The sequence below is a fragment of the Dryas octopetala genome, chromosome 2 (genome assembly GCF_963921425.1).
Source record: "Dryas octopetala chromosome 2, drDryOcto1.1, whole genome shotgun sequence".
Classification (NCBI taxonomy): domain Eukaryota; kingdom Viridiplantae; phylum Streptophyta; class Magnoliopsida; order Rosales; family Rosaceae; genus Dryas; species Dryas octopetala.
The window spans coordinates 11760559-11776383 of NC_141367.1; the positions used below are offsets into that span (position 1 = coordinate 11760559).

The following is a 15825-nucleotide window of genomic DNA, read 5'->3' on the forward strand; positions in this document are numbered from 1 at the left end:
AATTGGAGGTGTAATCTACTAATCTCCACTGCATCTCACCCCACAACTAAAGTGAATAAAAAAGGTGATAACGGGTCCCCCTGTCGTAACCCTCTTGAAGCCCCAAACTTGCCCCTAGGCCTCCCTGTTAGCATTACCGAAAAATTTGCAGCTTTCAAGAAACCTTTTATCCACCTCCACTATGAACCCAAGCCCTTCTTTTCCAACACATTGTCCAAAAGTTCCATTCAACATGGTCAGAGGCCTTTTCAAAATCAATTTTGATCACCAACCCTTCCTCCTCCTTTCTCTTCCTCTTTTTCCTCCTCCTCACCTCCTCCACTACTTCGTTTGCCACTAAAACATCCAAAATCTGCCTACATATACAAAATATCTTTCATTTCTTTCCTCTGTGGAATTTGAAGCTTACATCTATTTTTCTGTCTGCATTTGTCTTCATTTTTTCCCCCTGAATGTCGCTCTAAAATTTATCTATGGTTCAACTTTGATGAGGTACTTAGGGAAGTAGCCACACTTTCTCGTTTGCAGCATCAACATGTTGTACGATACTATCAGGTAAGAGCTCTCATTTCGTGGTTTTGCATTTAGTGGTATGTCTGCGTCTTAAATTCTGTAATGATTTTTTTATGTTGTTTTCAGTTCTTATGATTTTGTATATGGGATATTGTCCTGGCCTATTTTTATTTGCAATACCAAAGCTGCATGCTACTTTATTTGGGTGACAATTCTCATTTCTCAAATATTAAAAAGTTTTAAGTTTATTCACCAAAAAAAATTAAAAAGTTAAGTTAAAGAAAGTTCTTTTGCTTTGTCTCTACACTGGTTGTAATAATTGTTAGAATTTCCAGGCATGGTTTGAAACCGGAATTGTTGGTTCTCACGGCGATACCACCTGGGGTTCAATGACTGCGGCCAGCTCCACTTTCAGCTTTAAAGGTACAAGCTCAGTAGATGCTCTTGGGCTTGAGAACAAGCTTGAATCGACATATCTGTACATTCAAATGGAATATTGCCCTAGGTAAACTTATATTTTGATTTTTGTTTTATCTTAATATTTTCTCATAGAATAAAGTTTTGTGATGTGTAGTCAATTATTGGTTTTTCTCTTTTTTTTTTTTTTTTAATATGCTTTTAAACATTGCATGAGGATTGAGGTGAAAGTTTAAATAGATGAAATTTTGGAACTGTCTCAGATCACAGTATATAAAATGTATGCAAGATTGAAGAAGATTTGCGATCAATAATAAATATACAAAGCAGATACCGCAAAGTGTCTACTTACCCAATTTTTTGGTGTATTCTTTATTATTCCTTGCACCCTGCAGAAGTTCTCAATTCACAGTATATAAAATGTATGCAAGATTGAAGAAGATTTGCAATCAATAATAAATATACAAAGCAGATACCAGAAAGTGTCTACTTACCCAATTTTTTGGTTTATTCTTTATTATTCCTTGATCCCTGAAGAAGTTTTTCTCAACGATCTCTTGATTGAACAAACAAGTGCCCTTTGGTTTTCCTTAAATTAATTCAATATAGTTTTACTTCAATTATTAACATTCCTTTTGATTCCCATAATTTTCTTAAATTATGTTCTATTGCTGATTTTTTCTTGTATTTCTTTGTTTTTTTTTTTTTAAGGACTCTACGCCAGGTTTTCGAGACATATAGTTTTGACAAAGAATTGGCATGGCATTTGTTTCGTCAAATTGTTGAAGGCTTGGCACACATACATGGACAAGGAATCATCCATCGGGACTTAACCCCGAGTAACATATTCTTTGACGCACGTAATGATATCAAAATTGGGGATTTCGGTTTGGGTAAGTTGCAGAATTTTTAATATGACATCACTACTCCTGAATAAGTGTTAGTTTGAGAACTTTGTAGTCTATTCTGCTTTTTATGCACCTAAAATCAGGTCTTTTAAAAGCGTTCCTGTTTTTTTTCTCAAGTATAGGATGTGCCAGAGGAAACCCTGGGTAATAAGATAAAAACTATTTACGCACATAAATCATGAATTCTTTACTCGAAATTGTTTGAAAAAAATCAGGATTTGTATACTTAATTCATAGTGTAACTTTTTGTTTCAGCCAAGTTCTTGAAGTTGGAGCAGTTGGATCAAGATCCAAGTTTTCCTGCAGATACAACTGGAGTTTCTCATGATGGTACTGGTCAAGTTGGTACATATTTTTACACTGCACCAGAAATTGAGCAAGGATGGCCAAAGATTGATGAAAAGGTATATGCTTGATGCACTTTTTTTTTTTTTTTGTTATTCAAATTTTTTAATAATTTACCTAGCATTGTATATGCTATTTGTGCTCCAGAATTAGAGTCATGTAATCTGTTTATTCAAATTAATATCAGGTAAACATCATTGAGTCAACTTGGATTGCAGGCTGATATGTACAGCTTGGGAATTGTATTTTTTGAGCTATGGCACCCATTTGGGACTGCAATGGAACGACACCTTGTCCTGTCTGACTTGAAACAGAAGGGAGAACTTCCTCCTACTTGGGTTGCTGAATTTCCGGAACAGGCATCTTTGTTGCGGCGCTTAATGTCTCCAAGTCCATCAGATCGTCCTTCTGCCACAGAACTTCTAAAACATGCATTTCCACCACGAATGGAATCTGAGTTGCTAGACAGTAAGTAATTATGATCTTTGTATTTACCTTGCTGAGCTAATCTAAGCAGATTGTGAGCAGTGTGCAAGCTTGGCTCAGCTCATTTGCACCTCTAACTAAAATGTTCCATCTACATAAAAGCTTGTCTATTTTTCTTTGTTCTAATTGCAGACTAATATGGTTGTAATTGCTTGACTCAATATGAGACCAAGCATATATAGTTAAAGCAGAAATATTTGTACAGCTTGACTAAAATACCCCTAAGGTTAAACAGTAATAAAGGATTATAAATGACAATAACCAAGTAAATAAAATGATCTAAAAATGGTTTCCAATACTCCCTTCAAACTAAAGCAAAGATGTCCACCAAGCCCAGCTTAACTTTAGAAGCCTGAAGTAAAGACGACCCAACCAATTTTGCGAACATGTCAGCTGTCTGCTTGCATAATGGAACAAATGCCTGGAAAAACCAGATTGAACCTTCTCGACAAAATAGGGTAAAGAAATTTTTTGATTAATTTTATTCTTCTTCATAGGAGGTATATATAGTCATACAAGGATATATCTAAAGTGTATGGTTACGCTATAATTAGTGCTTGTGCTAAAAAGCGGTAGTTTACTTGCTTACTTGTTAAAGTAACGGATGAGCATTAAAAGCATTCTATAGATATTTAATAGATCTTATCAGTCTTCTTGTATAATAGTAACTCTCCCCCATCAATTGATACTAGTTATTCTCATTTTGATTTGTCCTATGATTACCTGCTGCTCATGCAGAATGAGCTATGTGAAGGATGATGTTGATGTTATTTGTTGTCATATATAATATCTATACTTGTCTTCTTTCCAAGCATATGTAGAATTTATAAACTGATTTTACATTGGTTTTGATTTTCTTGACTAAATGCTTTCCGTCAATGTGGTCAGATATTCTACGAACAATGCAAACCTCAGAGGACAGAAGTGTATATGATAAAGTTCTGAATGCTATCTTTGATGAAGAGATGTTAAGCATGAAAGACCAGCAACATCATGATAGTAGGTTGAGGGTGGGTGTAAATGATACTTGTGCAATTCAGTATGCAGATTTAGACACCGAGGCTCGTGATTATGTTGTTGAAATCACAAGGGAGGTGTTCAGACAGCATTGTGCAAAGCACCTCGAAATAATACCCATGCATTTGTTAGATTATTGCCACCATTTCAATAGGTGCCTCTCTTAATTAAACTCTCTGTAGCCATGTTTACTATAAATCTATAACATTTTTACGACATACCATCTTTGTCCTGTTGTGTGTCAGTTCATGCTAATTATTTTTTTATATTTTATGGGAAGGAACACTGTCAAACTTTTGACCCATGGAGGAGATATGCTTGAACTTTGTCATGAACTGCGTTTGCCTTTTGTTAGTTGGGTGATCTCCAGCCAGGTATTAGATATACTGAAATAACTTTGAATTTTTGCTTATTTTCCTTATCTCTTTCATTCTTTTTTTCCAACATACGCAAAATTAGTCTTTTCAGTTTTAGGACATGCCCTTATGCCTTGCCTGATCATGCTATCGTATTTTAGTTCTCACGTGTTTTTGTCTTGTTCTGCATTTTCAAAGTTTTTCTTCAGTTTTGTTATTTTGCTTCATTAAGCTAGGCATATTTTTATGCTAAGTAGATATTATCCATGCAATACGGAGTTAACAAAATCATTATAAATTTTATTGTGTATTAAAAGAAAACCAATAGTCTTTAAAAAATGTAGAAGTAAATATAGCATAGTGATTTAAGTTGTTTATAATATATGCTAGAAATCTACATATCTTATAGATATTCTCTTGGAGGTACGAAAATATAAAATTCTTTGAATTATCTAAAGCTTTTAACTTTTTAATTTTTCTTTTTCACCAACCTTTTTTTATTGTGTGTGTACTTGCTAAAAATTTAAAATAAAGTCAGTGAGCATGACTTCGTCATTTATCTACTTTCCATGTAGAAATCTTCACTCAAAAGGTATGAATTATCATCTGTCTACAGAAGACCCATTGGACATTCACCCCCAAGTCGCTACCTACAGGTATGAATTAACTCAATGCTTCTTATAGCTCTCTCTCTCTCTCTCTTCCCTCTTTCTGCCTACATTTTATTTTAATTGATTCCTATAAATGTTTATATTCAAAAGTTAACCGTACGTTCTATAAGACCTTCTGCCTAAATTGATGTAAATTGAGGCTTAATTGCACAACATTTATTTTAAACAGGGTGATTTTGACATTATTGGAGGTGCATCAGCATTAACAGAGGCAGAAGTCATCAAGGTGATACATGCTTTTCTTTAGCTAGCTTCTCTCTCTCTCTCTCTCTCTCTCTCTCTCTCTCTCTCTCTATTGGTATGTGTGGACGTGCGTGTTTGTGTGTGTGCACTCATGTGTAGATATAATGGAAACTGATGCAAAACCTTTATGACATTCAATGAGAAGTCAAAAGAGGTTATTGCTTGCTTTAAAGCTGTGATGGAGGCTTTTTAAGGAGACCAATGCAAGGTTAGGTTATCCCTAGGTGCTGTTATGCTTTTCTTTGTAAGCAGCAGAAGGTATTTTGAAGAAATATGAAAACAAAAACTGTATGGGGGTGCATGACAGTTGTTTTGGGTTATATCTATGGTGTGGAATAGGAGGATTTTTGAGGACTATAAAGGAGTGAAAGAGGAGGAACACTGGGGAGGATCAAATTTGTGGGCATCAGTAGATTCAGAATTTAGGGGGACTTCTTTTTCTGCTATCATGATAGATTTGAAAGTTGTTGTATGTTAATGTCTTAGGGGACCTATTCTGTTTTAGGGATTGGCATTATACTTCATATGTAAGATGTATTTCTGATGTGGACACCTTGTCCACAAACTGTACTTGGTTGTTTTCCTATTAATAAGGTATATGTTTGTTTTCGAAAAAAGAAAAAGAAAAAAGAGATTCTAGCTTGGATTGTGTCTCATTCAAGGGTCAACACTTGCGATTTGATCCAAAGGAAACATGTAGTAATATGTCAGAACACAATCGCTGTCAATGCCTGAATATCTTGGAATCTGATGTATTGAAATGATTAAAAACACATGGGTACACCAAGATTTTACTCATTCTCTCCTTTCCTAAAATTATTAAGAATTACTGGAGTACAGTGGACCGAGTGGGAAAGTGTTGTGAATGTTATGATATTAATATTTATGTTTGCAAGATCTTATGCAGTGTTGCATCCACTATTTAATTACTTCATTGTCATGTCTGATTCAACAAGTACCATGTTATTTCTGGACAATATTTTGTTTATTTATTGGCAAATCACTAGCATGCACTGGCCTATGATTTGTGTGATAGCATATACTTCATATGTGTATTTCATTTTGCAGGTGACTAGGGACATTTTAACTCGCTTTTTTCATTCAGATTTCTGTGATGTTCATCTAAACCATGGGGACTTACTGGAGGCAATTTGGTCTTGGGTAGGAGTCAAGGCAGAGCACAGACAGAAAGTAGCAGAGGTAAATGATGTATTTGGGATATTTCCAAAAATAATATGTGAACTTCATTAATAGCAAGTGAAGTATGGACCTGATAAATGCTTCCCTTTTTGAATGAAGCTTCTGTCTATGATGGGCTCTTTACGTCCTCAATCTTCTGTGCGAAAATCCAAATGGGGGGTCATAAGGCGTCAGCTTTTGCAGGTTTGATAAAACTTATAAAATACTTGTACATTCTAACTTTTTAACAATAAATAATTTGAGTTATGTACCAGCTTCAGCAGACCAGATGTTTTTGTTGTGATGATTTTACTATATAGTTTTGCATTTAGAAACCAAATAGAATTTGTAGTTGGGCGTGATCTTTCCTATATTTTTATTTTGGCATAAATTCAATTTAGACACATAACTATATATGCCATTTTAATCGGGGTCCACAAACTCTAAAATATTTCAAATATACACTCAATCTACTATCTAAATTGAAAAATGGACTTCCGTCCATCGATTTGTTGAGAGATCAGTTAAATGCCAGCTTGGCTTTTGCTGACGAGGATTAATTGGCGACGTGGCACCAACTCAGCATACCTTTCCCGCCAAATGAGCAACACATGTCCACCTACCACGGGCCCACACACTCATCACCTCTTTCCTGCTCGTCGAATGCTCTCCTGACCATTTAGTCTCCCAAAAACATCACGTTTTCTCCTAAATTCGAATTTAAATCCTTTACCTGTGTTCGACGAGCAAGAAAGAGATGATGAGTTTGTGGGCCCGTGTCAGGAGTTAGGTGGACAGGTGTCGTCGTGTTGCTCATTTGGCGGGAAAGGTTTGCTGAGATGACGCCACGTCGCCAAGTAATCCCGGTCAGCAAAAGCCAAGCTGACATTTAACTGATCTCTTAACGAATCAATGGACGGAAGTCCATTTTTCAATTTAGATAGTAGATCGGGTGTATATTTGAAATATTTTAAAGTTCGTGGACCCCGTTGAAATGACATATATAGTTATGTGTCTAAATTGAATTTATGCCTTTTATTTTTTTCTTGAAATGTAGTTGAGGTCATGTGCATGGAAATTGGAAATTGATCACTGGTCCTACATTTTTAGAAATACCCCTAGTTTTCTATGGAAAAAGTAAAGTGAAAAATATAATAATGGTGAAAATGTAGCCTGGCCTGGCCCATCTAAGTTGGGCCCATCGTGCTTTTGTGTTGTGCTCATGCCGACCCATATAGCTTAGACTAAGGCCCGGCACGGCCATGGCTCTTGGCCAATTCGTGCTTGTGCCGTGCCTTAAGCAAGTTGGCCATGTACAGGCTTGGTTTTTTTTTGTTTTGTTTTTAAGGGTGTTAAACTAATCTTATGATATTTTTTTTTTCTTTTTTCCATTAAATATAAACATTTTCTTGCTTGAAAAGTTCTTTAAAAATGAAAAAAAAAATGTTAAACGAGTCGTGCCTAGTACGGGCCAATTTTGTGCTTGGCCCTTGTCGTGCACGTGCCTTGTCATGCCTGATGGGTACAAACTTTGGACCGGCCCGGCCCATTTACTCATGCCGTGCCATGCCATGCCTGTTTAACCGTGCCCGTGTCGTGCTGGTGCCACCCATCCTGCTTGACACCTCTATGTTTGGCCATATATAAATTATGATCAAATTATAGAAAATTTGTTTAACGAAAAGAGCATTGAAAGTGCGCCCTAAAGGGGGTGAATAGGAATATCAAATTTTTATGATGAATAGTCCGATTTTTTTGTCCCATTATCAACCCCACTAAACTGTGCCTTAGCCTTCATACTTGAAGTGTTGGATCACTTTTACCTAACCCTATTTTGGTGAATCAATGGAAAGCTTTAATACCAATTGGTAATGTCCTAATCTGATGATTGCCCATCGTTTTCATGTAGGGGTATTTATTATTTGGGGAAGTTTTGTCCACTGATCCAAAAGCCTGGTCTAATAGGGCAGTCAACCTGTTTCATGTGGCGGTTGACCACCTTTGGCTCTTGTTCAGTTTGAGTTTGTCTATATTGATCTTTCATGTTTTTCTACAGGTGTTTTTGGGAGTGCTTTTGGCAGTGTCAGAAGCACTTCTAGACAGCCAAAATCACTTCTTGTGATGTTTGGCTGAATAGACAAAAGTTGCTTTTGATGTTAGATTTAAGTGATAGTTACTTCTCCAGGAAGCGCTTAAAGGTGAATATGTAAGAAGCACTTAGGTTTTCAATCAATTTTTTATATGCTACTAGCGAAAGCACTACTAAGTAAAAGTGCTTTATACAAAAGCACTGTCAAACAAGTCCTAAGAGTCACTGGCCATGTCCTAACCTATGTTTGGTGTCGAGGAAAATTCAATACTCTATAGACAAGCCTGCCTCTAACTCTAGGTCAGGGCCAACAAAATTATCCTAGTTCTGTCTCCCAACTCTAACCTAGACTTGAAGAACTCCTACAGTGCAGTGATGTCTCGATCTGGTCTCGATTTGTCTCCATTTTGTCTTGACTTCACCTTTGATGCACTGGAGTTCCAAAGTTGGCCCCATACGCAGATGATATAAATATAAGGAGTTACATTTCAAAGACTATAGCAACAGGGACTGAATTTTGCACCAAACACAGCTGGAGCCACGAATTTTTTAAGGGAGAAATCTGGGAAAAATCGTTAAAACACAGGAATTCTTAGAATTTGAGGGGAGACAAAGAAACCAACTACAAAAATCTGTTAACATTGCATAGTGTTCAATCTCTCCTATAATACCAGCCTTAATGAGTCACCGACCATCAGCTACCCTCGTAATGACTACTTATAGTTACTAGAATTCATTTATTAACCTTTACATTTCCTAGAAATCATTTATTAACCCTTGCATAGGGCTCTTGAAACCTTGTTATTTCCCTTTAGGTAAATTTCTAGGTCATTGTGATGTTCCCTATGTCCGTTATATCAGATGGGCATGGGCCATATTTCACAGTTTACTGTTTTTCTTTTTGCTGGACTGTAATGATTTTGCGGGGTGATGAAAACTGTTGCTGTATGTGTGCTTATACGAAACAGAGGTGATAAAACTTGGACGGTTTCTGATTGTTTAAAGGCTCTTTTGAGCTTCTCATATTCCTATAAACGCGTTCATAAACACCTAGCAGTATATGAATCTGCAACTCTTAAATTTCTTAAGAGCTTTATTTGAATTTTCTATGCATCTAACAGAGTTTTTTCAAATAGTTGTGTAGTTCTATGTTTGTATAGAACTAGCATAACAAGAGTAATGCTAACTCATTTGTGAAGTGAAGATGTGAAAATCATTTATTTTTACAGATAATGTCAGTCACAATGATTTTTATTTATGTTTTTACTTTTCCAGGAACTTAATTTACAAGAGGCTGTTGTGAATAGGTTGCAGACTGTTGGTTTAAGGTTCTGTGGAGCTGCAGATCAGGCACTTCCTAGACTGAGGGGAGCCCTGCCAGCTGGTATTATTGTAATTGTTGATTATTCATGTACATCTAATGAGGGATGAGAATCATTTGCTGCAATTTAATGTAGATAAACCAACACGGAAGGCACTTGATGAGTTGTCAGATCTCCATAGCTACTTGAGAGTTTGGAGGGTCGAAAGACATGTTTACATAGATGCACTTATGCCACCAACTGAGAACTATCATAGAGATTTGTTCTTCCAGGTATCTTAGCTCTAGATATATGTTAATTTTCCTTCTCCTCTTCCAAATAACCAAATGGATACTTTACTATTATTCATGTAGAATCTTTGAGGATTTACCTGAGAGAAGCATGCATGTACTGTATGAGCTTGAGCTATGGCGAGCTCATGATAAAAATCATGTTACTGAGTTTATGCATAAGTCTGATGTGAACTAGCCAGAACTACAATCAGAGGGCTTTTGTAACACACTGATTGAATGGAGTTTAAACACGTCTGCACGCAATAAACATAAATGGACAGTTGGAGTGTGCCCACTTATCCACTACTAGAAATAAAAATGTTTACAACCAAATGGCTGATAAAAAATAATACAATGATTTGGGGCTCATCGTAGAAAATTACATTAAGGTCACATGTTTGTTAATCCCAAAATGTTACAGGATTTCATGATTTTGCTGATCTGTCTGATCACAGCAAACTAAGAAAAGAATTTGCATCCCCAAAATACATTATTTGAGCTCAAACAGCCATAGAATACAAAATAAAACCAGAAAATACTACAACTTCAAAGAAGTAAGAATCAGGATCTGAAATTTGCTCGAGATATGAGAGAAAGGTGCCTTGTGGCTGAATCCTCAAACCACTCTCCAATAATAGAAAATCCTAGCAGGGTTGGAGCCACCAAGCTCTCTGCAAAGGCACGGTTCTAACTAAGTCACTGCAAAAGTCTCTCCTCATGCTCATTAACATGAAGTTTCCTTTTGAGAAGCCAACTACAAACCTCCTTGAGAAGTTGGCTGCCACAAAAGCCACATTTTTTACCTAACACACCACCCAGGTATCGCAAACTCTAGAAAACACTCAACAGTTTAGCTAGTAACAAAAAAGGCCCAAATGTGCAAGTACTACTCTGAAACTAACATCACCTGGATTGTTTTATTCTGGAAATTGAAACTTCACAAGAAAAGGCATTAAAACAGAGTGGAGACACAGGATGATGTAGGACAAAGATTGTTGTGGTACGTGATGGTGTTAAAAATTTCTTTTTAATACCCATCTTATCCATATTCCAGTACATGATTAAAAAAAGAAATCCATACTCTAATACCAAGATTTGATAAGAAATGGAATTGTTTTTTGTTATTGAAGTTAAACTTAAGTTACTTTTTCTTTTCCAGGTCTATTTGGTGAAGGATAACAATACCGGATCACTTACTGAAGGTACACTGCTTGCTGTTGGTGGTCGCTATGACTATTTGCTTCATGAAATGTGGGGTCGTGAACATGTAGGTTATACACCTCTACTTTCTTCTATTTACTTTTCATTCTTTACAAGATACCAGTGAGTACTCGAAAAGACAAGATTCCTTAATTTATGGATGTGGGTGAACGATTGAAAATGTGCTTCAGTGTGTTGCACCTATGATATGCTAATGCCCTTAGTCATGCCTAAATTTCACTAAATAAAGAGTTTGGAACTGAATGTTAAATATCCCCTCTAATGTGACCATCGCATGGTTTGGGACCACATGCATCTGAAGCACTTTTACTACATTGAAGGTTTATGTAGATAGCATAATTCATAAAAGCATATTAAATCTTTGATAGCATTAATCCAAGCTCACCAGCAATGTGAAGTTGTTTTGTGCTTATTAGTGGTTTATGTTTGTAGTGATGTCATAATTAGGAAGCAATGGTTGAAGTAGTTTTGTGCTTCTTAATTCTTTCTATTGACAGCGCTGTCATAATTTGGAGCGTTGGTGGGATATGCTTTTTGAGTGGATATATAATGGAAGCCATATTTTCTCGACGTTGTACCCGTCAATCCATTATTTCAGTGCATTGTTAGTTAATTGGCAGTTCCTTTATAGTCAAATATATTGAAAGGTATAGGATTCATATTGCCAACCATATGAAAAGATATTATGGTACACTTATATCTAGCCTTTTCTCTTACAGTTAATAACTGTTATGTTTTCTGTTTTTCAGAAATCAAATCCTCCTGGTGCTGTTGGGACCAGCCTTGCATTAGAGACCATAATTCAGCATTCTCCTGTAGATTTTAAGCCAATTAGGTACTTTTGACTTGTTCATTTATTTAGTCTATCTTGAGTTGCCACCAAATCCTAAAGCCGTGGATCATTATCTTTGGGAGTTGCCACTAAATCCTAAAGCCTTGGATCATTATTTTAATTTAGATAAGTTCCTTTCCTTTTTCTTTTTATTGTTGCAGAAATGAAGTTAGCTACAGTGTTCTTGTTTGCTCAAAAGGAGGAGGTGGTCTGTTGGCAGAGCGCATGGAACTAGTTGCTGAGCTATGGGAGGAGAACATTAAGGTTGTGAGATGGAATTTTTTTAACATTTAGGCTGCAAAATTATTGTTTAAATGATGTTTTGTGCTGACTAGTTAATTTTATATTTATCAGGCTGAGTTTGTTCCGACACCTGATCCAAGCCTTACAGAGCAGTATGAATATGCAAACGAACATGATATAAAATGTCTTGTCATCATAACAGACACAGGTGTTTCTCAGAAAGGCTCTGTTAAGGTAATACTTGTACTGATGTAGGAGTCTCATTTAGATTTGTCAATATGGTAAACAAATTAATCACATAAACACTTTTCAACTTTATGTTAGCATAGAATTAAGAAATTAAACCTATATATACACACATATATATGGTATTGTTATAACACTAGAGTGCTGTGAGACTGTAAATGCGTTAATGGTTTATAACGTACTAGACGCTCTGGCAGGAGAACCTTACTAATATATTTTAGTGAGTGAAAAGTTCTCCATAACAAGTATAAAATACCAAGTAGCATCATTCTTAAAATTCATGCTATAAAAATGAATACTATATAACTCTTGCTTTGAATAATTAAAGCAATAGTGTTGGGTGATTGCCTTGGACCTTGCATCAAGGGAGGCCCTAAATATATATGAAAACAAAAAAAACAGAGAAAGCACCCAAAAAATCTTGATTGTAAAGAGGCCCAAAAAGTACATCCAACTGTTCTGAGTAGGGGGGCCTGAAAAATTCAGAGATCTGACTCAATTAATCCCAAATTTATCATGGGACTTATAGTAGATTTGAAATGATTTCTCAAATTCAAACTTTTTTTTTTTTTTTCCCTTGGACTCCTCAATGTAGAGGTTTCTATCTTTTCTTTCTCCATGTTGAACTTATGTGTCAGTTAGATGTGTTCCTAGTAGATTTATCTAATGATGAGATTTTTACTATTTGTTGTCTCTAGAGTTCAACTTTACCTATTTTCTTTATAATATTGTTATCACATTGTTATTTTACTTTGTATACATGAGTAGCTCACTTAAATGATTGAAATCCTTTTAAGTAGGGTTTTCTTTAGTTGGGTATGGACAAAAGGGTGCCATTTTTATTTTTTTTTCCCTAGACCCTAAAAATATCAAGACTTCCTGCAAGACAATATGTAAATGGGGCATTTGTTTTTTTCTTTTGTTCTTTTGTAAATGGGACAAAAGGCTGCCATAATTTTGTTTTTTTGTTCTTTAGTTGGGTATGGACAAAAGGGCGCCATTTTTTTTTTGTTTTTTCCCTAGACCATAAAAATATCGAGACTTCCTGCTAGACAATATGTAAATGGGGCATTTTTTTTTTCTTTTGTTCTTTTGTAAATGGGACAAAAGGGTGCCATAATTTTGTTTTTTTGTTCTTTTGTTGGGTATGGACAAAAGGTCGCCATTTTTTACTACCCTGCTTGTTGAAGCATGAGGTCTGTTTAATTATAGTTTTTGAATATAAGTGGTAACATCAAAATTTTGCAAGAATTGTATTAGTGCTTATCTCTAGGGTGCCAAAGAGTTCTAAAGCAAAAATGTGGCCACAAATGATATAATAACGTGAGGGACTGAGTCACTATCAGTACTTGATCTGCATTGCTCCATCTATCTCTTCCTGCAGTGGTTTCAGCCCCAGGGGTGTTATAGATCTCACCAAAACCATGCTTAGAAGGGTTGGGAGCAAGTATCTCTATCTTAACTCATAGTTGATAGCCTGTTGGAAGTCCAGTCTGCCCATTTCATTTGGTTATTTTGATGGGGAGCACCTATCTCATCTGTCAGGAAGGAAATAGTAGGATCTCCCCCATCTCTCCATCCCAAATGCCCCTTCTAGCACTATACCTACTCAAGTTGATCTATGGTCAAAAGTCTAGTGTGATGAAAAAGCAAAGTTTTCCACTGAAGGTAGTTTGTAAACAATTTTGGGATTTTGACATGTGGTTATCTACTAAATTCTATCAGATATGCTTAACAAAAATTATTGAATAACTTGCAACTACATAAAAAAAAAAAAAAAAAATTAAAAAAAATTAAAAAGAACACATGAGGACAATGGGTCATTGGAAACTTCTTTATTTTTCGACAAAACCAATCTTCCACTCTGATTCATTCCTGACATATCACCTTCCCTACAATATTGATCCAATCCGTACATTTTTTAGTACAGGCTACGACGTTTATAAATTGGCTTATACAATTCTCATAACTTGTAAAATATATGTATATATGTATATATGTATATTATTGATTGGAACCTAAATTAATATGTTAAATATCACTGTACAGATTAATGAATTTTCAAGAAACATTGATGGCATCCTTGAAATTTAATGAAAAAATAAAAGATATTGATGGTGAATTTAGGGGATTAGCGAAATCCCCTTTTCCCTAAATCTATGATGGCTACAGAAGGACTACTATGTTAATTGAATCATCCCCTGAATTTAATTTTGGAACTAACCCACATAATAGGCTGATCTGCTGAAGATGTGCCACTAATTGACTTACTCTCCAGGTCCGTCATCTTGAACTCAAGAAGGAAAAGGAAGTTGAAAGAGAAGATCTTGTCAGGTTTCTGCTGGATGCAATGGCAATACAATTTAAAAACCCTTCCATTTGGAATTAGGCTCGTCTTCTGAAGCAATGCTTTTTCTGGTGCGTTAATCAAGATGCTGAAATGTCTTGCATAATTTCTTAGGGAAAGCTTGATTGGGAAAATAGTCACAGTGTGCCCATTTGGTAACATTTTGGTTTTTAGTCAAAGATCAAGAACAAATGACTGAATTCTGAGAAAAGAGATGATAGATTTGAGGGCATATGATAAAATGTATATGAATTGATACATACAATGAAAACTAAAAACAATTTTACATAGTTTTTTGTTTTAAGTTTTTGTTTCATGCATTCTCCTTCATTTCATTTTCACCTCTTCTTTCTCCATCCTTTCTCCCTCTTTTCTCCATCATTTCTCCATCATTTCTCATATTTGATTATCAAAAAAAAAAAAAAAAAAAACAATAAACAAAAAGCAAAAGTGTTGCCAAACAGGCACTTACTATCCATACTCTTTTTTAGGAGCCTTCATATGGTTGTATACTTGTATCTAATTGATTTTCCAGCTCTTACACTGCTTTCTTTTCACATTTGTTCAGTTTCCAGCAATACTTTTGACTATGGGAGAACCAGACTGTTAACTGGAGTCATGGAAACTTTTGAATGGGAGAAAAATCAGGCAGGAAGTTTTGCAGCGTTTTCTTTTCTTGTCTGAATATTTTTTTAGGGTTCTTCCTTTTGTTTGTTAACTTTTAAATATGTATATGTTTGATGTGTGAACTTGTCTAATGGAAGAAAAATAGCAATCATTGAGAGAGAGAGAGAGAGAATGTAATTTCATGTTTTGTGAATGGTTTCTTGCTTTGTGAAATCTAGCAGAGAAAGTAAACTGGTTATTTACGAGGCCTCCGACTATTTGACTAACGCCCATATTCCCGTATTTTAAGGGCTATAGATTTATATTTGGAATGCGGTTTTGAGGTTTAGTTCAGCTAAAAATAAAGAGTGCTGCTATTTGCACACCCCTAATTTTCTCTTTGCACACAATTTTCTCCTACACACCCCTTATTAATTTGTCAAACATAAAATTTCTTTTTTACACACCCCTATTATGACCAAAATACCCCAATCTCACTAATATGTCTAAAT

General features: G+C 35.5%; 1 protein-coding gene across 7 annotated transcripts in view; it reads left to right on the top strand.

The window, feature by feature from the left end:
* Nucleotides 1-15777, top strand: part of GCN2 (protein kinase family protein) — a 29806-nt gene extending 14029 nt beyond the window's left edge. The window contains exons 12-30 of one of the 7 annotated variants that reach the window (XM_086232180.1): nt 501-555; nt 849-1018; nt 1642-1823; nt 2094-2242; nt 2402-2651; nt 3558-3840; nt 3967-4060; nt 4618-4698; nt 4883-4939; nt 6025-6156; nt 6256-6339; nt 9500-9608; nt 9682-9818; nt 10978-11085; nt 11789-11874; nt 12033-12135; nt 12226-12348; nt 14639-14778; nt 15276-15777. In XM_086232180.1, coding sequence (XP_086088306.1) covers nt 501-555; nt 849-1018; nt 1642-1823; nt 2094-2242; nt 2402-2651; nt 3558-3840; nt 3967-4060; nt 4618-4698; nt 4883-4939; nt 6025-6156; nt 6256-6339; nt 9500-9608; nt 9682-9818; nt 10978-11085; nt 11789-11874; nt 12033-12135; nt 12226-12348; nt 14639-14749 — 2314 coding nt within the window. In that variant the 3' untranslated portion in view covers nt 14750-14778; nt 15276-15777. Of the gene's footprint in view, nt 1-500; nt 556-848; nt 1019-1641; nt 1824-2093; nt 2243-2401; nt 2652-3557; nt 3841-3966; nt 4061-4617; nt 4699-4882; nt 4940-6024; nt 6157-6255; nt 6340-9499; nt 9609-9681; nt 9819-10977; nt 11090-11536; nt 11687-11788; nt 11875-12032; nt 12136-12225; nt 12349-13744; nt 14062-14638; nt 14779-15275 lie in introns of those variants that run through there. The other 6 variants (XM_086232182.1, XM_086232181.1, XR_015120377.1 and 3 more) reach the window with 6 other exon arrangements.
* The last annotated feature ends 48 nt before the right edge of the window (nt 15778-15825 follow it).